The 25834-nt window shown below is 49.1% G+C and overlaps 1 protein-coding gene across 1 annotated transcript in view; it reads left to right on the top strand.

The window, feature by feature from the left end:
* Window positions 1-8151: 8151 nt before the first annotated feature.
* Window positions 8152-25834, top strand: part of CREB3L1 (cAMP responsive element binding protein 3 like 1) — a gene marked incomplete at both ends in the record, with an annotated part of 44765 nt that continues 27082 nt past the window's right edge. Inside the window, one exon of the mRNA XM_080344534.1 lies at window positions 8152-8259. Within this exon, the coding sequence (XP_080200660.1) occupies window positions 8152-8259 (108 nt within the window). The remainder of the gene's footprint in view (window positions 8260-25834) is intronic.

Consider the following 25834-nt stretch of genomic DNA (forward strand, 5'->3'; position numbering starts at 1 on the left):
GGGACAGAGGAGCTAGGGACTATACTGCCTTGCCTTGCCCTGCCTTGCCTTGCCTTGCCCTGCCTATCTAACTCCCACTCAGCTGGAGAAACCACATCTCTCTGCACCTCTCTTTCCTTGATGGGCATCTGTCCAACAAGTGTGAGGGGTTTGCTCAGTGGGGCTTCTGGATGGCAGCTTTTCATATTTATCTCTTCATTTTGGAACTCCATCAGTGCAAGAGGGTTGAGTTAAACACTTGGCTGCAGCTGTATGAGACTTGTTAACTCAATAAGTCCCTCTTTTCCTTTTAGCAGGTTGAAAAAGCCACACTGGGGCTTTTCAGTCTCAAAATGGTGGTGAAGCTCTGCAAATCCCACTTACCAGGGCTTCCCCCAAAGCAGTTCTTGCTCAGCGAGAGGGCAGCTGGCTGGCTCAGGTGAGCTCTCCCAAGGCTGGGAGCGCAGCAAGGCCAGCACTGGGCTGCATGGGCAGTGCCAGCTCCACGCTGCCTTCCTGCCCCAGCCCCATGCACCGCTCGGACAGGAGAGTGACATTTCTGCCTGCGCCTGACAGCATCTGTTGCCATGGCAATGCCTATTTGAACTTGAGCCATGCTGCATCTTCCCTGAAGTTGTGAATTGAGCTTAGCTTTATTTATTTAAAACCAACCGTAACAAGTGATAGAAAGAGAAGAGACACGTTACAAATCCCCTTGCGCAGGCCATAGCCAAATGAGTCAGAGGCACTGCAGGCTTTAATCAGCCCACCTGACGTCAAACCTCTCCATCAGAGCTAAGTGCCGCCTGGAAATGTCAACATGCCCAAATGGAAAGGCCAGAAGGTAAATCTTTTCCTGTGCTCACTCACTGAGTAGGAAAGAACAATTAAAATTCAGCCAGTACCCCAGACACATCTTAATGGCAATCTGATTGAACACTTTTCTCCTCCCAGTCCTCTCCCATCCCTGCCATTAGGTGCCTGGGGACAAGGCCTCTTGGTTTAAAGGATCTTTCTAATGCAGCATCAGACCCCAGATCCTGCAAGAACAAGGTGTTACCACTGGTAGCAAAAATGGGCTCTGTAGGAAAACTCTAGCTGACACGAGCTCTCTCACAAACACTGAGCTAACTGTGTCATGATAGTCATTCCCAGTTTCACGCTGTCAATGCCCAGGGGTAAGAAGAGCAACTTACCTGGGATCTATATCACTTGCTGACAGTGGCAAGAATGAGACTGTGTTTGCTAAAGAAGGTGTCAGCCATCTGTGGGCAGGTCAGGGCTAACCCTGAGACATGGCCGCAGCAAAGGGAAATGGTCGTGTGCCCTAACAGAGGAGTGTCCTCCTGGGAAGAAAAACCCTTCTGCATCCTTCCTCCATCCATTCTAACACAGCCCAAACTTTGGGCCCTTGTGATGAAGGAGCCCCCAGCTTTGGATACAAGAAGGCCATTCTTCAGCATATATTATGAGTGAGGTGTTCAAAGGGGAGAGGGGTCAGTCAAGGATACCTACAGCTTTATCTGCCCCTTTGAGGGAAACCATCCCTTCACAGCCTGCTGGTGTTTGCCAGGGGTGACAAAGGGACACACGCAGACATCAGGGGACACAAGCATGTGGAGAAGGAGGAAGGAAGGAAAAATCTAAGATGCAAACCACACCACTTAAAACCAGGGTGGTTTTCCAGTTCCTCCAAAGTGCTCCCCACACCCAGCACTGTACAGCAGCCAACCTGGTAGGCTTCTGATCTCCCCAAATCACTTAACATTTATGCCCCTTTTTATTTTTGTCCTAAATGTAAGCATTTTGCTTTGGTGGCTGATCCTGGCAACATGCCCCAGACATTACACTGGCGTTGCGTTTCCTCTAGGAGATAAGTCTGTAATGAAGGTTTCCTCCACAGTGTCTCTCCTTCTCTCGTAGTGAAAGTCTGTAATTACCACTGAGGGGCGAGGCAGACAGCACTGGAACAATGTCATTTAAACAGGGGTGAGACATGCCCGAATTGCTGGGTTGAGCTTTTCTCCCCAGTAGGGCTGCTTGTGGATCCGGACCTTGCATTTAACCCTTGGCAGGGCAGGGAACACTGTCCTGCCCACTCCCCCAACCAGCCTGCACTCACGAAATCTGCTCTGATCGGGGCAGATCCTGTTGGACATAGATAGCCAAGATGTGAGTGTCTGACTTCTCCACCATGCTCGAGGGGCTAAAAGGCACAAATTAGCTGGGATTGCCCCCTAGTCATCATGCGGGCAACTGGGGCTTTGGAGTTGACTCTGAACAGTGCGCGCTGTGTGTCAAAGCAGGGCTGGTGCCTGTTCCAGCGGCTTCTGCACCAAAGCTGTCTGCTTCCAGCTCATTGACGCAAGGTATCTTCTTGGGCTAAAATTCAATCAAATGGGGTGTGCAGCTATACCCCTCATCCTTCCTGGGAAAAGGTTTGAGATGTAGGAAATAGTTAAGAGAAATGAGGCAATATAGCCCCATCAGAGTGGCTCTTCAGGTTGTCTGCAGCCCCATGAAGGCTGCCTGGGTCCCTTTTGCAAGCTGGCTTGGCAACCATGCAGGCTAGAAGCCTGTTAGAGTAAATTAAATGGGAAGCTGAGGCAGCCATCCTCCTCTGCTGTTCTGTAGCTTCCCATTCCCCTGAATTTCCTGAAGGGGAGTTATTTAAAGTGTCTTCAAATGCTAAGAAACTGCTGGAAGGAGGTGCGTTCGTACTGGAGTTACTTTTCGTTGAGTTAGTCACCCTCAAAGTTGTCTGGTTCTCCAGGGAGATTGCCAGCAAGAAAAGAAGGCAGAGTCTCTGTTCTGTCCAAGATATAGAGCAGGGAGGACAGACTGCGTGTGACAAGGGAAAGAAACATTCTTAGCCTGCCATGAAGAAGTGAAGGAGGTACAAGTTGATTTTTTCCCCCCTTTATCAGTTACTTTCAAAGTGGTGAGTTTTCAGTTCTCATCTGTTGTTATGGTATCTATTTACCACTTTTGGGCTTTACTTTCCAACGTACCTAATCCTGCCACAGGCAGCTCAGCTGCATTTCCAGGACACTGAAGGGGTTCCCCAGAAGGACATTGCTGGGGTCTGATGTCTTATCTTCAAGGCTTTCCTTTCCCTAGGTCTTGCATTCCCTGCTTCTTTGCCTGTCACTCGTTCGCAAGGCTGATTTAGACCTATCTGAGGACCCTAAATTTACCTCAGAAAGAATAATAATTGCAGAGCTGAGCTCTGTGGCTTCCTTTTCATTCCCCACATAGCATTAGGGTGCTCACTGAAACCACAGCATTCATGGATCCTTGCCATATGCAAACATGCAATTAATATGCTCTTCACTTTCCCCTCTACTTCCCAAGCAAGAGGGGGAAGAAAGGACAAATCGTGGTGTACATTCCCCTAGCACACACATGTGTGTCTGCACCTCGCTCGAGTGCTCCAGCATGGCTCACACCTACTTGGACTCGTTAGTTACTGATGAAATGTGTCTGCCTGCAGGCAGACATTTATTATAGTTTGATGCAACACCATTTCTGGATAGCTGCATGCAAAGCAACGTGCAGAACACACTTCGTTCCCTGTTTGAGCTGTGGCAGCAGATTTTTGAAGATTTCACAGGTGTTCCCTGCTTTCTCTGGTTTTAGCAGGGAGCCAACAGGTGTGACTTCCTCGCTGGCTCCCCTCCCTGTCCTGCTGCTGCTCGCTGGTGCTGGGAACAGGTGTGCTGAGTACCTGGCAGGGGCACAGCACCCAGGTGGAAGGAGGAAATGGCAGCTGAAGCTGGCTGCAGGGAGAAATGTGTGCGAGAGAGTTGAAACCCGCCGCTGGAAGGGAATCAAAAGGCAGCCGGATTTCCTGGATGGGGCGGGGCTGTGGAACGGAGGGCAGAGAAAGGCTCCACCGCCTGCCAGTCCTTCCTCGACAGTGACCTTTTGCTAGAGGATGTTCTGCTGCATTCCTCCCCTCCTGTCTTGACTTCTTCACGGGCTTTGAATTGTTCCTACAAAAACTAAATGAAGAAATAACAGCCTGGTTGTTGGATACGTAACTATTTGTTCTTTGAACTACATTGAAAGTCCCATTTCCATCCTCATTCTCAGTGGGACTTGAGGAGCAGAGGGGTATTACAATGCAACACTTGCTCCCTCTGCCAGTGTTGCACAACACAGTGAGCAAAACCACCCCTGAGTAGTATACCAAGAGATAATCTAATCCAGAGAAAAGCCTAAAAGAAATAAAGGCTGGACTGCTATAAAGAGCTATTGAAGGGCCAAAGTATGGAGCCTGCACAGCTCCAGAAAGCCTTCGTGGCTAGGAAGTTGGTTTGTGGCAGAAACCAGCTATTCTATCCATATGAACGCCAAAGCTGAAAAAATAAACAGGACAAATATTATCTTTTGTGAGACTCAAAGTAAAAGCTCTGCTGTGGTCTCAGTCCTAAAGAGCCAGTCTAACCCCCAAAGCAAGCAGCTATAACAGCACGAATCATCCCCATACTAGCTATCCAGGCTGCAAATAAGGGCAAACCCCAGGCAGACAATCCCTCCTGTAATGACGGAGCCTGCATGCACCAAACCAAAAATCACCGACATAGGAAATTCGCCCCACATTCCTCAAGAAACACTCATCCTCAGTGAGTTTGTGAAACCTTCTGGCTCAGTCTGGGCGGGGGGAACAACAGCTTCAGCTTTGCAGGCTGCAAAATGGCCTGAACTGCTGTGTATGTGTTCAAGCCTGGGTGCTGGTTCCCTTGTGTTGTGTGTCTTGCTCACAATGGCGCAGGGTGGAGGCAAAGCGGATGCAAGTGGCATGATGAGAGACTTGCAGTTCTCCCTCCATGAGCATAAAGCCAGGCAGTGGCAGCAAGACCAGGCGGGATGGAGCACAGGATCCCTCTCTTATGAGAAATGGTATGATGATTCACTTCTCAGCACTGATAAAATGAGCTTCCTCATACATGTGCCTTTACAGTATCAAATGTTGTGAAGCTGGGAAGGCTTATCTGCTGTCAGTTTGAGGCTTGTTCAGTTTAAACATACTTGGTTGCTGTTTCGGTCTCCTGCTGCGATCAGATTGCAAACAAATCTAAATGTAAAATCAGAGAAAATAGGACTGAAAAGGAATTTGAGTGATCATGTGATCCAGCCACTGCCCCAAGGCTGCTTCCTGATCTGCCGTATCTATGTCCCAAGAGATGGCTGCAGAACTTGGTTCAAAAGATGCTCTGGTAAGAGTGACATTGCCACTTCCCAGGTACTCGTCTGTTACTGCTTGTCCCCTCCGGTGCGGCAATGGAGAACAATTCCTGCCTTCCTATTTCCTGCAACTTTTTGAGTGCCTAAAGGCTTTTGGCATGACAGTCATCTCTTTAGACCAAAACAGCCCAATTGCCTCAGTCCTTTTTTAGGGTTCACTTTTTCTTCACTGCCCTTGTCAGGATCCAGCCCTGATAGTCCCCATCTTGCTCTGTGGGTGGCACCTCAGATAGGCACGGTATTTTAGTTAATGCCGTGTTCTGCACTAGTCCTCTGCAGAGCAGAGAGGAACTTCATATTGTAAAGGTTTTGCAGGAGGATTCCTAAATTTGTATCCCAGCATGGTGTCTGCCTTCTTCACAGCCATGTGATGCTGTTAACACCGTTCGAGTGTTGCAAGTGCTGTAGTTGCCAGGCCTCTGCTGCAGCAGTGCTGCTCTGCCTGTCCTTTCCCCACACGGCTGTGGACACCCCCTGCCAGCTGCAGCAGCACCTCCAAGACTTTCTGAATTGCAATCACCGCCCCTCACTCCATCAACACTTTGCCTGTCCCCAAGTCTCTTTTGGAGCACAAAGCTGCTCACCTGCAGAAATACCTCCCCTTTTTGGCTCCAGAGGTCAGCAGTGACACTCGCTGAACACAGAAGTAACCTGTGCGTTGCCTTCAATGAATGCATTTGTATCTGACATGGAGAAAATGTCTGTTTCAAAGCTCTACACAAGTGCTAGGGGTGGGGGTCCCAATGAGAGCTCTTCAAGACGCAACAGAACAGTTGTGAAGCACAATACCAAAATGGGAGGTTTGTTACAATCCTTCCTTGCCTGCAGAGGTGCAGCAGCAATAGAGAGGGGAGCTGCGTCCAGGCAGTTATGCTCAGTACGTAAAGTATTAAATAGAAGCAGGGTCTCAGAGCAGGCAATTTCATTTTTTCCAAGAGACTTTAATCTTCCAAATGGACCTCACAATCTCCATCTGAATGTGCCAAAGCATTTTTCCTTCAGAGTGCAGACAAACAAGTGAGGTTTACTTTGCTTTACCTTTTCTGATGACAATGCCACCCATGCTGTGCAAACAGCCACCAGAGCTGACACCATCTCAGTTTCCTTGGCCTGGTGCTGAGGATAAATAGAGCATGTGTCCCAAGAAGAGCCTTCCTCATGTTAACCTGGGTGAGGCACTGAACCAGCAACTCTTGGTTTCACCAGTGAGTCTTTGCAGCTGGGGAAGTGATAGCCATGTTTGGTTAGTGGTGGGAGGTGAAGCTGGCCCTGCTGTGGCTCTGCCTGTGCTCTGTGTCACTGGACTGTCACCCCATTGCTATCGCAGGGCTCAGTCCTTCTGCGCCTCACAGCTGAGAACTCTGTTGACTGGGATGCTAAAGGAGAGATGTCTTTCCCCTTGCCTGGAGGTAGTTTGCTTCTTGCTGAAGGGTAAGGACATATTTCTTTTCTCCGTCTTACAGTGGCAAAGGTTTCTGTGTTCCGCCCTTTAAATCCACTGGCACCCACATTGACAAAGAGGGTTCTTTACCATTAAGGAAGGAGGAACCGCATTATTTTCTGAGCACAACTCCATCCCGGTTGAATTTATGTCTTCTGAACCTTTTACCCAAAGGCTCTTTACACTTGACTGAAACATAAGGTAAAAGCAAATTTAACTGAAAGAGCCCATTGTGTGTGCAAGTATAAAGGCTTTTGTGTGCAGGAGGTAGCAAGCAGCTGCTTGTGCAATGAGTAGCCAAGGAACACCTCGGGTTGTGCTGTTAGTCCTGAGACCTGTGGGGAGCATGGAGCAAGAGCCTATGATGGCCACATGAGTGGAAAGCCAGTATCTGGTTCAAACACAGGCTCCAGCCAGTTCAAATCTCTACTTCCTCACCATGACCCTCACTATTGGTTAACTTTCAGCCAGGCTTCTTCCAGGGAAGATGCACTGCTCTCTTATTTTTTTTTTTCTCCATATGCCTGGGATCAAGAAAGCCATTGCCAGAGGCTGGGACTCCAGTCCATTCCCTATAGAGCCATGAAAGCAGGGACATATTAATAAAACATCAGTCTTCAACAGGATTATTAAAAGTGGTTTTCCTGAGTGTTGGTTGGAGTAAGGATCAGAGAGGACAGGGATCCATAATCCTATTTATCTGAAGCCATATAATCTTCCTGAAGCTCTTTAATGGTGCCCAACTCTCTAATTACAGAGCAGCCACATGGGCTGCTGCAGCCAGGCCTACCTGCAAGCCCGTTGGGCAGAGCAGGAGCAAGATCTCCCTGACACCTTGCAACTCCCCTTTGGGCGCTGGCCCCTCAGAAGACCCATCTATCTTTCCCGGCTCTGCTCCCCGAGGGATGCAGAGGGGACACCAGAGATTGCCACTGCCTCTCTGAAGGCATGGCCACCGCTGGGTCTGCTGAAGGGGGGGTCTGATCAGTTCGTCAAACTGAAATCGCTCTGTCGGGGATCAGCATCACGCTCCGGCCACCTCCGCACCCCGGGAGGAGCGCGGGAGTCCCGGGCACCCGCCGAGCTCGCTCTCCCCGAGGTTCGGGGGGATGCAGGGGGGGACGCAGATGGCCCCCGCGGTGCCGGGGGCTGCCCGAGAGGCGGATGCGCTGCCCGCCGCTGCCGCCGCGCTGCCTTAAGGGGGTGTCGGCGAGGGAAGTCCCGCCCCGCCGGCTCCCGGTGCGCGGGCGGGGGCGTGTCGCGGCCGGCGGCGGCACCGCCTGCTCGGCAGCGGGGCACTGACAGCTGCCCCGAGCGGGCACCCGGCGCGGCGCTCCCATCCCCGGCCGGCGGCTCGCTCCCCGCCGCGGCCCCGCCGCCCCATGGACCGCCGCCGCCGGGGGGCGGGCGGGAGCGTGCCGCGGCAGTGAGCCCGGCCGGCGGAGTGCGGGGGGCGGCCGAGCCCCCGCGCCGCGGGCACCATGGACAGTATCCTGGAGCCCTTCCCCGCCGAGCGGCTCTTCCCTGCTGCCGGCACGGGCTTCCTCGACCTCGGCGACTTTAGCGATGCGGACTTCCTCAGCAATGTGGTAAGGGACCGCCGGCAGCTCCCCGCTCCCCGGCGGGGCGGCCCCGGACGGGCGGCCGCAGCCCGGTTAGCGGGGACGGGACGCGCCGGCGGGCTCGCCGCGGCCCCCGCTTCGCCCCAACTGCCCTGGGGCTGCGTGTGCCGGGGTCCCGCGCCTGAGCACTGAGTGCCCCGCGGGTGCGGGTACCCGGGTGCTCCTCGCCGCACACGGGCAGCGTTCCCCGGGACCGGCCCTGCTGCACCCGGAGGAGACCCTGCTGAAGAATCGCAGTTTGTTCTTACAATGCGCTTTCTTGAGACCCATGGCTGGGGGATAAGTGTGCTGTCCCAGGCGGGGAGTGCACAACCTGCTGCGGCTCAGCTCAGGCAGCACCGGGGGCACGACCGGGTGCCCTCAGGAGGGAGACCTTTGGGCTCAGCGCCTCCTCTCTTGTTTGCTTGTAACTTTTCCTCAGAGTGGCATTTGGGAGATGAAACATCTCCTGCTTGGCATTAAGGCTGGGCTGATTTACTTTGGAAAGAAGGGTGAGGGGGAAGAGTGACTTGGGAGGAAAATGTGTTGCCAGTCCCAAGAAACCAAAGGGGCATTGTTCACCTCTAGAGAAACTGCCCAGCCTCTCTGAGGAGTCATGCAAGTCCCGAGTCCAGCAGCTCTCCTGAGCAGTGCTCACAGGCTCTTTGCTGTCCTGCCTGAGCTTTCTGTGGGAGTTCGTGCTGTGAAACCTGCAGCCTCCCTGCCAGGGAGGACCCAGCCCTGAGGCCAAAGGGGGAAGGGCCCCACTTCAGAGGTGGTTTGAGGTGAGGGCATCATCCAACGCTGGACAGCAAGGCACTGCCTGCACTCAAGGCTCCACCAGCCTCTGAGTGGCTGCAGCCACGGGTCAGCGTGCCTGCCCCAGACAGAGAGATTTTAGCCACAGTTTGTTACTCCCCTGTCACCCTACTGGCACCTCCCACATTCCTGGTGTAGCACTGTGAGGGTGTCCCTTGCAAGGGGAGCAGCGGAGATGCTGGCGTCATGACACAGAAGCAGGGGACAGGGAGAGGAGGGCTGTAGCCATTAAACATCTGATTAATCCACTTCTGCTGTGTTACACAGAAGATATCTAAAGCCTTTTATGCTGCCTCCCTTGTGGAGGAGACAGTAGAGATGCAGAATTTGCATAAATGTTATGTGCATCTCACTTAGTGTGTGGAGACACACTGGGTCTGGGAAAGAGATTACGCAGGCAGCCCCATCTCTCATGAATATCACCAGCTCCTAATTTCCAAGACACTATCGTGCCTCGAGGACTGACTCTGGTCCGGCTCTACGGGAGGCAGCAGAATCCCACTGTGCTCAGACAGACCTTGCAATGGCACGCCAGCCCGAGACTGAGCACTCGCTCGCACTGCAAGGCCTTGCCTGCTCACATCTGAGAGACCTGTTGCTAGGAGTTTTGTGCTTTCCATAATTCCATATACGTCCACTGTGGATGAAGCCGTGCTGATACTAAGTGCTTTATGCCAGGAGTGTTTACTCCCTTACCAAAGTGAAAATAGTATGTATTGGCACCAGCCCCTTTACCCAGGTGTGATACGGGCTGCAGTCACAAGTCAGAGAATCTCTAACCAATATACGTGGTACCTCTTTATAGCTTAAATACAACTCCTGCCTGCAAGCAGACTCTATGAAAAAGCAGCTTTTGTGTAAGAGTGCCATCTGGTGCCACTTGCCAGGACAGTGTGTTTAAAGTGTGCAGTGGCCATGTGCAGGCTGGCTCCATCCTACCTCATTTAAATTTGCCTTTCTGCTTGGAAAGCTGCTTCTCAAAGCAGCCTCCCCTTCCCTTCATGTTAACTAGGTTGCAGTGACTCAGGCATCATTGTGCTCAGCTTTCAGATGGAAAAATAAATGCTTTTGTGAATTTTTTTCCCAACTGTGAGCACCACAAACTTCGGCTGGAGTGTGAGAGTCAAGCTGATATCTTCTCTTCCTGCAGATGATAAATATAAGAGATTCTGTAGCCACTTTTCGCCTACCAAATCTGTTGGTGATATAAGAGCCAGAACATAATACATCACCCCCTTTGTTCTCACTCTGCATGACAACATGGGGGAAGGAATACACTTACATTTTCTCACTAAATCCAGCAAATCTCCTGGGATCTTGAGATGTGTTGAGAAGTTCTTTTTACATAGAACTGTGCAAAGCATCACCGTGCACAATAGCTCGCTAATTTGCCAGTGCCTTTGCTTCAAAGATGGGCAAACTTTTCCAGATATTGTTCAGCAAGCATTTTTCTTAGAGCAGGCCAGGAATTTTGGCCATAAAATGCCAGTATGAAACTTTTTCTGAGGATGATTTCTTCAGAAAGGAAGCAGAAAGAAAAGATGGATGAACCTTACTGCAGAGCCTGTGCTCCTTTGAGGCAAGAATTACGTGTCTCTACTCTCCATTCCTGAACCTTTGGCACTCCTTATGAGTCATCTTGGTCTTTAAAAAAATGGTTCTCTGTATTGCTCATCTAAAGTTGTGACAAAGAAGTAATGAAGGCACATCTGTAGATGCATCCTCAAAAAGGTCTGTGTGCTTGAAACAGGAAAAAAAAATAATTGGAATAAATGTGGGGGCTGCCATTCAGAGGGACCTAGTCAGGTTGGAGGAATTGGTCAGCAGAAAACTCATGAAATTTAGCTAAGACAAATAGCAACTCTTGTCCCTGCAATGGGTGGACTGGCCCAGCAGGGTCATGGGGCAATGGTGTGCTCTGGTAGCAGAGGCGGCAAGCAGCTAGGAACAGGAGAGCAGCAGTAGCTAGACAGAGGGATGTGATTATCCCTCTTTTCTCGACAATTATAAAACTTTGTCTGAAATACAGTGTCCAGTTTTGGACAGCCTGGTACCAGAAGGACATTGATAAATCTTACTGCGTGGTGGGGATGGTCACCAAGATACCTGGGGCTGGAAATCTTCTCTTGTGAAGAGAGGCTGAGGGAGCTGGGCTTGCTCAGCTGGAGGAGAGGTGGCTCCAGGAGACCTAGCAGCAGCCTGCCTGCACTGGTGAGGAAGCTACTGAGAAGATGGGGCCAGGCTCTTTCCTTAAGTGCATGGCAGGAGGATGGAGGATCATAAATTGGAACAGGGGAGGTTTAGACAGGGTATAAGGAAACAATTTCTCACTCTGAGGACAACTGTGAATGCATGAGGCTGCCCAGGGACACTGTGAAAACTCCTTCCTTTGGTGAGTGTCACAAGGATGGAGCCAAGCTCTTCTCAGTGACAGCCAATGATAAGACAAGGGGCAATGAGTGCAAACTGGAACACAGGAAGTTCCACTTAAATATGAGAAGAAACTTCTTCCTGGTGAGGGTAACAGAGCACTGGAACAGGCTGCCCAGGGAGGTTGTGGAGTCTCCTTCTCTAGACACATTCAAAACCAGCCTGGACACATTCCTGTGTAACCTCATCTAGGTGTTCCTTCTCCGGCAGGGGGATTGGACTAGATGATTTTTCGAGGTCCCTTCCAATCCCAAACATTCTGTGATTCTGTGAACCTGGTCTGCATTTAGTGTTGGCCCTGCTCTGAGCAGGGGTCAGATTAGAGACCTCCTGAGTTCCCACTCAACCTGCATGAGTCTGTGATTACATGATGGTGTGTGGTTTTGATTTTGTTTAGTTTATTTGTTTGGTTGTTGTTGTTGTTGTTTTTAATTTAAATCTTAAGGAGAGTGGTGTCTGCTTGGTACTTGGAAGGGAAATCTCCAAGGGACACAAAATCTTTCTTTTATTCACTTAGCTTCTGCTAACCAGGCTTACATATATACAATGACTACTAACAACACTATCCGTCTCCTTTGCTCAGGAGGCAACCTACTGCTTTTGAACCTAGGCAATTTTGCTCATCTTTTTCTGCCAGAAGGACCTACCATAAATGAAGCTAATGAAGTTTCATGCAGTGCGTGCTTATCAATTTCACCTGTTTGTCTCCTGCCCAGTCCAGCATTTCTGGTCATTCTGTGAGCACCCATCAATTCACTTACAGTCTATTACAGCTGTGCTCAGAGAGCCTGTACTTTCAGCTCTTGTCAGTGTTGTGAAATTCTTGAAAAGCCTTATCTTTTGAGTCAAATTCACCACTGTGCTTCACTGGGTTTGTGCCACTCCAGTGTCAGAATGAAGCCAGAATAAACCAGCCAAACAGGAGGCATGTGTTTCTTTTTAACCTAATACCCCAGTTTGTTTGCTTCTTCCCTATATTTTGTATTTTATAGTATGAAAAATACTTTCAAAGATGACTTTGAGTGTTCATGTAAACACAATTCTATTTTGACTCTCTATTTTTCAAAGCATATTCTTTACCTCCTTCTAAAAGGGAAATATCAAGGTGAAAAAAAACCCATTCTACAAGCTAGTCAAGGTCTCCACTGTTAGAAGCTGCAAAATGGTAATTCAGGCTGTCTCAGTGGTGTTAATACAGCTCCTTCGGGGAATGCATGGTAACGCACTCTTTCGCTGTGTGATCCTGTATATCTGGGCAATGTGACAAGTGACATCTTCTGGAGCCTGCTAGAAGCCAGCAGAATGGGAGAAGAACTGCTTGAACCTGTGGGTTGCTCCTTGAGTGCAAACGAAGTTGTGTGCCTACCATGTATTCTTTCCTTTAATGTTGTTCCCGCCTGCAGAAAGAAGAGAAGTAGCAGGACTGTACGTAGTGAGCAGGCTGAGTGGTGCTGGTGCAGCTTGTAAGGGAAGCATCCTCTGGAGACAAGGAGAGGCTATTCACCATGGAAGAGAGTTGCTCTTGCAAGAAGCCTGTACGCACTTCTATTCCTCTTATGCCTACTACAAGGACATAAATAGCACTTAATTGGTGCTTAGGTCTTGGACTGACTTTTGGTCTGAGTGAGCTTCACGATGTGTAAGCTCTCTCCCACCATCTCTCCACACAGTAAAGAAGAGCTCAGGCAGATTTGGTCATCCACTTCTCACCCTTTTCAGCTGCTCTGCTGTAATGGGAAGCTGGGTCTCTGGGCCTGATGGTAGTCCCTTGTGGAGACACACACAGAAAGCATTTTGGCCCTCTGTTCCTATGCCTGGTTAAATTTGGTCAGTTACACATCCCTGGTTAGTCAGCCAAGTACTGGGCAAGGCAAGACTTTTTAATTTAAATTTTGCTTGGTACTTGCCAGTCAGAGATTCCTGTGGGATCTGCAATACAGATACAGAGGGACCTGGTGGGGCCATCAAACCTGGCCTGATTGAAATGAATCCTAAAATAATAATTCCTAGTTTTTCCCATTTCATTAATCTCTTTGGATCCATCTCGTGGTTCCTTCATTTCATGTCCATGCTGCTCCTTATCATCTCATAGTGGGACTTATACCTGCAGAAGTGCTAGTAGCAGGATGAAACCAGAGCTGAACACAGCAGTTTATGGGTCCTTGAGCCTACAGCATAATCACTGCAGGGTCATCACCAGGAAACATATTTCCATTTTGGTAACGAAGAAGAGGAGAGACTTGATCTTCTTTTGGAAGACTCTAGGTCAATACTTTCTCCACAGAGAGTAGGGACCACTCGTGTGTCCCTCCTAGCTGCCAAGAAAGTGAGAAATGTTCAGGATACTCTTCCTAAATGAAAATGTTCATCTGTTGGACAACTGCCTGCATGTGCTGGGGATCCACTGGCCTAAACACTCACCTCAGCCAAAGTGAGAGAACCTTTTAACTGAGCTGGTAGGCCAGAACTAGAGGAGAGGTTGCAACTGAGAGCAGGAGTGCAGGAAGGCATGTGTCCAAAACTGAGTTAAACACTGGAAACACAGCCGTCGTCTTAGTGGGGAGCAGCAGGAAGGACTTTCATGAAGTGCTTGCAGGGTAAACAAAGGGAGGGTTTGGCAGGGGGTGGAAGCACATCTGTGCATACAGTCCACTCCCACTGAGGGAGGGTGTCAGCAGCACCAGCTGGGAGATGCTGGAGTCATGTACAGCTCAGGCCATGTCTGCCAGGTGACTGCCATCCCCTCTGACATAAGTCAGTCATTCAATGCCACCAGCATATTCAGAGAGGAGAAAACCCAGGGGTCTCATCTCTACAGACCAGGCTGTAGAAAGCCTCTGAGACTGTTCCATTGGACCTCCTCTTAGTACCAGTACGAGTGCCTAAGCATGGTGTCTGGTGGCTTCTGAATCCCATGACAAGTGTTGGGTTCATTGATGCGAAGTGCATTCTGCTGCCCAGGAGCCCATCTGGTGCTGCACTGGTCCTATCCCATGCTGCACTGGTTTCATCCAGCACCTAGTCTCCTCTGCCACTGCGTGGCCTCATCCGGTGCTGCTCTGATCTCACTGAAGCCTGGGATGGAGCTGTCTCTGGTAGAGAGGGGAATTTGGAAAGAAGAGTGTTTTCTGAAGCAGCCCCTTAAAGGTAAATTTTAGAAGCAGAGATTTCATAGCCACAGGTGCAGCCTCACTATTCAAAATGTGGCCAGGCTGACACCTCTGCAATGTACTCATGTGTTTCCTCTGAGAACAGTCTACTCCTGGGCTCGCTCCTTTATTTTTTTCTCAGCACTTCCCTGTAGGTTTTCAGATGGTAGTATTCAATTAGCATTTAGTATATTACTTATTTACTAGTTTAAAAACTCTCAGTGTTAAAGGAAGCAAACAAAAGCTCTTTGCTCTCTGGAGTTGTTTCTGTGACAACCACACGGTAGGTCCTCTTCTCATAGCCACAGATAGCATGGTGCTTAATACGAAGATCTCATCTCAAGACTGACTTGTACCAGTGCATTTTAGGGAAGGGATGAGTCCTGTGCCTCATTGTCCTGTTGTGAAGAGTCCACTGAAGGAAACGAAATGGGACACAAAAGCCAGCTGGTGACTCTTTTTGCTGCAGAGTTATAGGGGAACATGTAGGGCACCAGGGATGAAATGGACCATTACAGCTCAGCTAAGAAATGGCCAGGAGCTTTCTCTTGGCCTGATTTGGCTGAGAGATTTCCCAAGGAAATGCCAGGTCTGTGCTGCAAGGTCAGGTGCTGTCACCAATGTTTCACAGGCAACCTTGTGGCCAACATTGTTCTTTTTCAGGAGAGATGTCTTTTAGAAGAGCCAGGTGTGTTAGCCATCGCTCCCAGGCCAATCTCAGTCAACAGGATTACTACATCCCACTGATACCAGCTTTCTGCTGGGGACTGTATTTATCCTCCTTTACACATCTGAACTGCTGGGACTTCCTACCTCCACATGGGAGATGGGAAGTGAGAGCAAGAGTGGGACGAAGGCTGTGTTTTTCAACTGACCCCCATGCTAGCACCGTGGCTGTTCTGCTGCAGAAGGTGACATCTAAGCATGCAACTTTAATGTCATTGGGTATCCTCTGGCTGAAATAGTTCATTGTGTTTTCAGCCTGGCAATACTTCCCTTTACTCACTCTTTCCTGTCTTTGGAGCTCAACTTGTGTTATGACTTGTTAGGTGTTTTCTTGGGTTGGTGCCTCCATGTTTTGCATTGTACCTCAGAGCAGAAATAGCTGAAAGGGTGTGAGGAGCTGAGGGCATGGCCACAGCGGCAGGGGACTGCAGGTAGCATGCCGAAAGGCAAGCTGTGTCTTTCAACCCAGTTGCTCCCCACATGTCTGCCATGCAGTGTTTACATCTGTCCAACTTATTCCCAGCTGCTCAAGAAACCAATTTTTTTTTGCTCCTGATTTTCTGTAGGGTCACATCATTTAAGGTTTTCCTTTCCTGGAGTCCCTTGAGCTGACCTGAACACCCCAGCCTTCCCCTTCTCACCCATCCCTTTCTGACTTCTTTACCCACCTTCTGTTCTCTTTCTTTGCATCTCCCCTTTTACTTCTATTTTCTCAAATCTCTCTGGGGCCGTCTGCCTTTGAAATCATGTGAAGCTGCTCTGGTCTGGTCAGTGTCTGAGTGATAGATGCTTGACACCGATCTTGACATGTTGTTGTGCCAGAACAAACATGAAGGTTGGAACTACAGATATTCACACACTCTTTCACTCCTTTCTTTCTCTTCCTATTTTTTCTTCTGAGTTTCTAAGACTGTAGAAATCCCTCACACAGGATGGAAGCAATGTGCATGTCTGTCCTCCCTGAAACTCGTATGTATTATAATTGAAACCAGTGCTGGGATAATTAGTACCATCTTTAGGGCTTAAAGGTGATGCCTTACGCAAGGTCATTCATTATGATTGCTGTCCAGCCTGTTGCAGAGAAAACTCACCCTTGACTACCTCAGCAAAGTTGCTTTTGGCTTCTTTACACTGTGACTTTGTCTTGATTAGGAAAAATGTTCGTTCAGGTCAGTCTGGCTGACCCACATAGCAAAGCCTGCTCAAAATGCAGTTAACATTTTTCCTAGAATAGATGCAACGTAATGTGTTCAGCTCAGCAATCTGTGTCAGGAGTTCCCCTGCAACAGAATGTCAGGGCTCCCTTGGGAGGAACCTGGCAACTGAGGATGGAGAAGAAATACAGCTTGGGCCTGACACGAAGCATGTTACACAGGAAGGAGCTGGGTACAACATTGGTTTTGGACACTCATATTGGATTGTCAGCATCCCTCCTGCAGGTTAACTTCCTTAGACAGATGCCCAAAGAACTCCCCACCACAGTGTCCTGGGGACACTGCCTTCTCCCAATGCCATGGCGTGTCCAGGTGGGTGCACTGCAGCTCAAGAATAACGTCTCTCCTGGCCAAGGTGCAAACTTGCTCCAGCTCTGCAGTATTTGCAGCCCTCCCTCTCCTGGGAGGAGAACTTCTCCCTTCAGAAGGGGTAGCTGAGGCAGAGTGAGACCAGGACAAAAAAGTGGACTGAGATCCACAGCCTCAACAGTTAACTGTTCCATGTCAGAGCAGCTTGATGTTAAATGAGTTCCGTATAAATTCATGGCAGTTTGAAGGAAGGAGCTGGGCAGGTGCTTTTGGCTGAGCTTGCTGCTACTCCAGAGGAGGGACTGCAAGACAGGCAGCTCCGGGAGGAGGAAACCAGCTCTGACATCTGTAAAGACCGTTGATGGAAGGTTTCTTTCAAAGCCTTTTCAGTCTTTCAATCTGAGAGTTCTTTGCCCAGGGCGTGCTGGAAATCTGGCTCTTCTTTCCAAGCAAATGTGGCAGATTCTGAGAGTTGATGAGGTGCTGTTGAGCCACAAATATTGAATTGCCAGATGAATGATGTTGGGTTTGTTTTCGTTGTGTTTTTTCTCTCCTTATGGACAGTGGTGCAGTGAGGTTGTCGGGAATGGGAGAACTGAATTTTAGTCCCAGCTCTGCCAGTCTTAGTGTGTGATCTTCAGGGTGTCACTTGCAACAATGCAGCTTTTGCTGTCTATAGAAATAGTGCACATCCTTATTCTAACTGGCATGGGGAAGTGCAATCAATGGATGAAGTGGATCAATGAAAAGTTAGACTGGGGCGGGGGGGTTGCTAGCAGATACCTGCCAGGAAAGGTCCACAGGAGCTATTACTTTGCTTCCCCAGTCTATTGAAAATACTTTGCAGCTATAGATGGTATTTGCAAAGTTTTCAGTTTGGCAGGTCCACCTTCCACTGATGTCCCAGCTATCCTTTACCCTTCTGTTCATTACCCTAGGGGACTGATTCTGACCTCAGATACTTCAAGCTAATCCAGAGTACGCTTTCTGTATCAGTCTGAATGACTGTGTTAATCAGCACCAGAATTTAAACTGAAGTACTTGGCCCATGGTGTTGCTGGCCTGACCTCTTTGGGCCTTTCTGAAAACAAACAATTTGTGCTTTATAAATCCAGTGAATGGGCTTTACTTACACCTCATCCTCCACTGCACAACCAGATCCCAGGTCAGCTGCAAAATGTAACTTCTCCCTGGGTTGGGTGCAACTTGCTGAGGGCACCCTGTTACATTTCTGTCCAAAATTGCTGCGTGGTCAGTGCTGTGCCAAGTTTCCAGGCTCCCAAAGTATGTCTCCTCTGGTTTTTATCCGAGAAGGAGGTAACGAGCAGAAAGTACCAGAGTGCCGTCCATGGCTTTATCAGTCCCCTAGCAGGGCACTCAAGATCCATATGAGTCCCTCCTGCTGCTCAGCACATGGTTTCGTGCTTTCCCTTTCTCTTTTGAGGTGCCTTTTCACCACACTAAGTCTGTCTGCCTTGTTGTAAAGTTAGGATCGCCATCATCTGCTGGTAAGTGCAATGCAGAAGTTGCTTTTCCATTCTCTGATGCCTCTCCCTGCTCCTCAGGGTTTGTCAAATACAGTTGGCAGCGGACCAGCAGCTGGATTAGCATTAAATAATGAGCAAATGGCCTGCAGCCCTTTTTCCGACCCAGCAAAACACACACTTTTCGTTCTTTTCTTACATGTCTTTGAGCCCCGTTTTTATCACACTAGGAGAAAGCTGAGCTCTGGTCAATGCTGGGAACAGAACAGAGGGTACTTCACTCCTTTATTTGTCGCTAATTAGTACCAAGGTGGTAGCTAGCTTGAGAGCAAAACTGTTTTCTCCCTCCTCCAATAACTGCAGACACAAGGAGCAGTCAGTGGCAGCTGTAAGCAGCTGGGGTGAGCTGTAGTAGAGCAGGAGCAATGCTCATTTCTTAATTTTCCTGCATGCTTCAGGCTCCAGGGGAGCTGTCCTGGCAACCTCCTCCTTTGTAGCCAGGGGCTGAGGTCCCAGGTGAGATGATGGCACACATTACTATGTCAACCTCAGCAGCTATGCAGTGTGGTGAAGTCACCCAGCAGCCTCAGTATCTACATGTAAGTGCCAGAGACCCATGCCCAGACCAGGGCCCCGTTCACTGGTCTCAGATGCTTTTCTGATATTTGATGGAATTGGATTATGTAGAGTTGCCAGAGGATTTATTTATTTATTCTGGGAAAGAAAGATGGAAGGAGGCCAGGAGGGATGGAGAATAGGGAAAGGAGGAGGGAAGAAAAAGCAAAGACAAGAGAGAGGTAGGAGGTAGCTATGCAGTTAGCATTCCTGAGCCATCTGGACCTGTTGGCATGGCCCCAGCTGGATGGGCTCACAGGTTTATCCACACCATGATGTAATCTCCATCGTCCAGCGTTTGATTTTTCTCCTTGCACTGGCTGGCCTTGTATCTGGTGCATGTCTGGAGTGGGCATTTTGATTTCCTGTTGCTATTTGTGGACTTTTCCTGGCCAATCCTCAAGAGCAGCTCGGGCGGTTTGCATTCCTCAAGCTGAAGAAGCAATGCCACCCCGCCAGTGCAGAGCGGAGGCCAGCCGCAGCCAGCCTGCCGGCCGGGGAACAACAGCCCTGCACAGGGAGCGAGCTGTGGTTTGCACCATCCTGTGGCTGGAGAGAGGGTGACACCTCTGCCTGGTGCCTGGGCCGCTGCAGCTGAGCTCAGGAGTCAGCTCAGCCTTCAACACCAGCACAGAGAGGGCTGATGAGACCCCCCCCATTCCTGGCTGCTCATGGGCTTCACTGCCCTGCCAGGTCTTGCAGTAGAACAGGAGGAAGGAGAATTTTATTTGGCCCAAGACCTATTCCTCCCTTTGGTTGATGTGAGTAAAAAGCAATAATGCCAGCACCAGGAAGCACCAGGGCTCTAGACTGCTCTGTGAAGCAGGTGGGCTTCCCAGCACATGGGAAGGGGAGCTGAGTAGGACCTGGTCTGACACTGCCAAGCACCCACTCTTGCTAGGGAAAGGCCTGTGATCTCCTCCCTTCCATCACCTGGTGCCACTTCCAAGTCTAATGGGAAGGATTCAGACTCATGTTCCCTCCACGGTCTATGGGAAACAGCCAGGCCTCACCAAGACCAGCCATCTCTTATGTTTCTTGAGTCCTTCACAGCACATGAAATGAAGAGGGTTTGCACATCTGTTTCCATAAAAACACACTGTTTGAATGTCTTTAAGTTACAGGAGTCACACAGGAGCAAAGTTGTCTTATTCACTACATAAATTAAATTTGTGGAGGGGTAAACAGCAGAGCCATTTGTCCACTCCTGCCTTCAGAAACAGATCAACTCACGTAGTCCCACATGGCTGGCAAGGTCTGAGATGCCCAGAGGATGAAGATGGGATTTCTCTATAGCATACCACTGCTGTAAGCAAGCCTCAAATACAGCGACATGAGAGGCCTGCTTCAGAGTATGCCATTCCCTGCTCTGACTCAAGAAATGTGGGTAGCAGTGTGGTGAGCTATTAGATAGCAGTTGGACATGAGCACACAGTACTCCCTCCCTCACGATGCCTCATCCTGCTCACATGTCTTGCTTAGTTTTGTTTCCTCCAGGGGCTTGGGAACAGGAAAGCTGAGTGCAGTAACCCTCAGGGAGCAAAATTTTGTTTGGTGAAAAATACTGCTGCGTGGGTCAGAAGTTGTCCTGGTTGCACCTTGAGGGAGCAGGGCTCTGCTTTCATAATACTCCAGGGACAGTCTGTCCACCAGGGATGGACTCACTGGAGCCACAGAACTGAGCTTTTCCACCCAATCCAGCTCTGCTGAGCAAGAGAGTAGCTGAGAAAAACGATGGCCTCTTTATAAAGCAACTGGCAAAACTCTTGCATCTCTCCTGGGAGCAGGCCAGGGATTGTGAGTCACTGCTAAAGTGGGTTGCAGCCAAGGTAGTCTTACCCAAGACATTAAGTGAGAGAGGAGAGATCCACCCAGGAGTGCCAGCAGAAAAAGAAACGGTCATGACCATAATTAATAATAATATAACGATGAAAAGATTCAGAAATGGACTGCTCACTCCAAAAATAAAGTTTGAGGACAATTCAAATGCTGTACAGAAAAAAAAGAAGAGAGGAAAAGAGTTTAGAAAGACCGCCAAAGCCTGCATGTCAGCCGCAATGCATGGAGTCCCATCCAGCTGGCCTGGGTTCAAAGAGCTCCTATTGTCCAACAGCATTTCCAAGACACCATTCAAAACTTTCAGAAAATGAACCCAAGATGCGGGGTGAGATTTATCGCACAATAAAAGCAAGCCAGATGTGTGCACCCTTTCGGAGAGAAGAGATGGGAGAAAGGTGATGGAGGAGCAAACGGGAGAACCAGGCAGCAGAGGCATGAGGGTAGAGGGTGGCATGAGAAGGTCTGGTGCTGTGAGCATCCAGGCAGGAAATGGGGCTGGGTTTGTCTGTGCTGGGACACACACCAGGCACTTGGGAAGGACTTCATATATACAGAGAACTCTTATACTTAGGAAAAGTCATTCAGCATCAGGATTACGGTACAGAAGGAGATGTCACTGATGCTTTTTTCTCTTTTGTTGCACCTAAAACCATGATAGATATTAAGAGGTTATTGTTGCTTCTGGTCCTGGATTATATACCCACATGACAAGGCCAGGTCTGAAAGGATGCCCAGAAGCCAAACCACTATAGATTTTATCTTGATTTTCTAGGGCTCGCACAGCCTTCATTATCACTGTGTAGCTCTGGCCACTGTGGCAGGGCTGTAACTTCTTTTGCCAGCGGAATCACTCACTTCCACCTGTGATTTGATTATGCTAAAATCTAGCAATTAATTACACAGAAAGATGATTAAATCTTTGAATCTGCTGCTAATGCGGTGTTACGTGACCACAACCTGCCATCATTAAAAAGCCCTCAAGTTCTCCCTGCCTGCAAAGAGACCAGTGTTGTTTCTGCTGTCTGCAGAATAACCTGGTACGGTGGCTATGCCATACCACACTCCACAGATTAAAAGGGGACTTGGTTTTGTTCTTAGGAAGGCATCTGGTAGTAAGGACTTGGTCATCTAAGAGCAAAAAGCCTGAGAAAACACTTTGGAGGCTTAAGACAGAGTCCCTCTTTGCAACGACTCAGAGCTTTGGTGACTGTAGTTAGCTTCTACAACAGTTTTGTTTTAGAAAGGGGTGGATTTATCTAAAGCCTTTAAACTCAGATGTGATGTTTCTTTCTGTGAAGCTCAGTTGCAGATGATGAGTTTGAAGCAGGAGGCGTGGATATAGCTCCTGCACTCAGCTATGTAAGGAACCGTATTTGATTACCAGACTAGTTCCTCCAGGCCCTAAACCCATGAAGCCACCTATTGTCTCCTTGTGCTACTCCAGGGATGTCCAGAGAATGGATTCCCAAACCCACCAGTTTCTGCAGATATCTCTCCAATGCTGGGGTGCAGATGCCTGCTCAATCTCAGACACAGGAGCTTTGAGGGCAGGATTCCAGGGCATAATAGGTTTCCTGTCTTGAAAGGCACATGCAGTCTTTTCTTCTCAGATGCTTCTGACTTTACTTGAGCATACGATCATTTCTACTTTTCACCAGCTACAAAGTACTCAGCTGCTGGGCCTTGTCATAGAGAAGTCTGGCTTGGAGAGGGGCTAGCTGGAGAGCCAGGTGTTGGGAAAGAGTTTGCACAGGCTGCCTTTCTCCTTCAGCCTTGATTTTTATTCCATGGTTGAAGTGAGTGCATTATCTCTGACCAGTCCTCATCTTCAGAAGCACAGGGCTTTGACTGCTTGTTCACCAACATTGCACATTCTTCCTCCCCTGAGATGGTGTTAATCCAAGCTGCCCCAGTAGTGACAAATGGTCTGAGAGGTGCTTTGCAGGCTAGGAAGGATCTCCTCATTCTCCAGAGACTCTGGTTTCTGCAGCTTCACCACTGAGGTGAAAATGATACCCTCAGCATTGGAGCTGAAGTTTAATTTCCTATCTGCTGCTTATGGCACAGATTTTCCACTGGGATATTGGCAGCAGGTCAGAAATCTGCATTCCAAGCTGAATTGCTTTGAAAACAGTCCTGGTGTGGGACCTCATTCAGTCTCCTGGTTGCAAAACCCAGCTCTTGCCCAGCCTGGCCACTGAAGAGAGTCCCAGCTCTGGCTATCTCAAGATTTTGGGTGAAAATCCTTCACATCCTTGAGTCACAAATCAGCTGGTCCAGACTTAGTTGCTCTGTAATTGCCCTTTACAAAGGCCTAAGGAATGAAAGCCACCAGTAATGTTTGGTATTAGCTGCATGCCTCAGCATTTGGTCTTGAATGGAGTACAGCTATCTTCGTCTTCCAAGGCGGCTTTTCTTTATGGGTCTCTAGGGACCGGCTAGGGGACAAAATGTGAATTATCTCCCATTTTGCTCTCTGAGCACTAAAGAGAAACAGTTTCAATGAGACAAATGAAGCTGATTGTAAAGATAATACAGATCTTTCCTCCTTCTCTGGTTATCTCCCAAAGCAGATTTCCTCTATCTCCCAGGGCACCTTTCTCGTTGCTTAGATTGCCTTTCTTGCAAGAAGCAGAAAAAAAGGCCCTAATGGCATGGGGGTGACAAGCTGTGTAAGAGCAGAGATGTGCCAACTCTGGTGGCTTCAACCCAGTATGGGCAGGGCCAGAAGCTTCCAAGAAAGATGGAAGAAATAGTGGAGTGGCATTTATTCCAGTTAATTTTGGTTACTGGATAAACTTTGCCATCCCACTGACTGGTGACTGGTTTGAGCAGTTGCACCTATTTTTAATTGTATTGAACTGTATTTCATGTCTTTTGGGGATAGTGTGAGCTCAGTTCAATGCAGCATGGCAGTACAGTTCAAAGAGTCACGCAGAGTAAAACAGTGCTTTCTTTCGTTTGCCCTGCCCGCTGCCTTTCATTGCACCACGTTTCCCTCTCTATCAAGGATAATTTTTCCCTAAACTGTCCAGGCAGATGTCCCACACAGAATTAAATCCATGTGCACTTTCTCAGGGTAGATTTTGCCTCTAGATTTGCAGGGCTGGGCTGGAGCTGCACTTTTAGGTTGTGCAGCAGTGCTGCACACCAAAGAGCATGGCTGCAGACACTCAATTGTGTTCTGGCTGCTGTGCCTCTATGGGGACTGCGAATGGATAGGTGTGTTTGGGCTCTGCAAAGGGCACGCCTGGGTGGAGGTGGGTTGGGGTAATACAGCAGACAGGGCATTCTCAAAGATGATGGATTATATTTTCACACATAACAAGATGAAGTTCACATTAACCTCCTCCCACCGATGCTACAGCAGCTGAAAGACTCCTGGCACCCTGTCACAGTGTGGAGTTAGGGTGTCTTTGAGAGTCTGCTGCAAACTCAGCTGAGGCTGCCAAGTTAACTCAAAGAGGTAAAGCACCAATTCAGACAAGATGGCAAAGACTTAGAGGGAGTTAATACGGTACAGTTTCTTTCTCTCAGAGCTACTGCTTGTGTGAAGCCTCTGCTTGGAGACTCTGCTAACCTCAGCTTGGGAAGGGGCAAAGAAGAGGAAGAGACCCCTGCCAGCTTGCCCAAGGGTAACTGCATTCCCACAGAGAACACCTCCCACACATGTCCATTCAAACACAGCCCATCTGCCACCATGATGGCTCAGAAATAAAGGTGGCTTTGTCTTGTAGCAAGCAGGTGTCTTCAGTTCTCTGAGCTCAAGAAAGGCCTTGAAGGACAAACTCTTTATTTACCTTTCATGGACTCATAGAAATAGCCCCCAAATCTTCTGCCAAATGAGGGTTAAGAGCAGCTGATCTAAATGTTTCATCCTGAGAGGGCTGTGTCGACTTCTCCGTATGGTTTAAGTCCTGCTCTAATTTTTTTTATCAGTCAGCTGCAAGGGAGTTGTAAGCCAAAGGAAATTTGGGACATTCGTTGCACATGTAGCATACACGCAGCAAAAGCTCGCTGGAAAGCAGAGGCATTCCTCTGCATCCTCCAGGGTGCTGCTGCTGGGAGGAGAGGTGCTCCTGCTTCTGCAGACTCAGCAAGTGTCATGCAACAGGCAAACTGTACTGTAGCTGATCTCCACCCCAGGGCCAGTGGAGCCTGGTTTACCTTAGGGGAGGCTGATGTGTTCCCCCTCCTCCCTAGCACACACATACCTGCTCTGCACTCTGGCATTCACAGGTGGTTCAAGGGCACACAGATGGCTACACCACTGCGGCCACACTGTGATGCCATTTGTCTTTTGATCTGCCTCGCCATAGGCTCAGCCCTGCTCCAGTCATTCCCTTTGGTGCTTCCAGTTCCTCCCACATCACCACTCCCTGCACCATCCAAGTGTGGTACACCGTGTCCATGACTCTTCTGCCACTGCAGCAGCAGGTGCCTTCGGTGCTTCCTTTAGGGCCGCTTGGAAACCCAGGCACAGCCTGGCAGATTTCAACTTTCCCTGTACCTTTTTCTCTTTCTCTTTTTTTTTTTTTTTTTTTCTCCTATCAGGACAAAAACATTTACGTTAAAGACTTAACCACTCCCCTGACCCTGGGAACCTCCCAAGATTGCTCCCCGGTGAATGGCAGCCTCACAGAATCACAGTATGTTTGGGATTGGAAGGGACCTCAAAAGATCATCTAGTCCAATCCCCCTGCTGGAGCAGGAACACCCAGATGAGGTTACACAGGAAGGTGTCCAGGAGGGTTTTGAATGTCTCCAGAGTAGGAGACTCCACAACCTCTCTGGACAGCCTATTCCAGTGCTCTGTTACCCTCACTGAGAAGAAGTTTCTTCTCATATTTAAGTGGAACCTCCTGTGTTCCAGTTTGTACCTGTTGCCCCTTGTCCTATCATTGGTTGTCACGGAGAAGAGCCTGGCTCCATCCTTGTGACACTCACCCTTTACATATTTATAAACATTAATGAGGTC

Source organism: Nesoenas mayeri (assembly GCF_963082525.1).
Source record: "Nesoenas mayeri genome assembly, chromosome: 5".
Taxonomy (NCBI): domain Eukaryota; kingdom Metazoa; phylum Chordata; class Aves; order Columbiformes; family Columbidae; genus Nesoenas; species Nesoenas mayeri.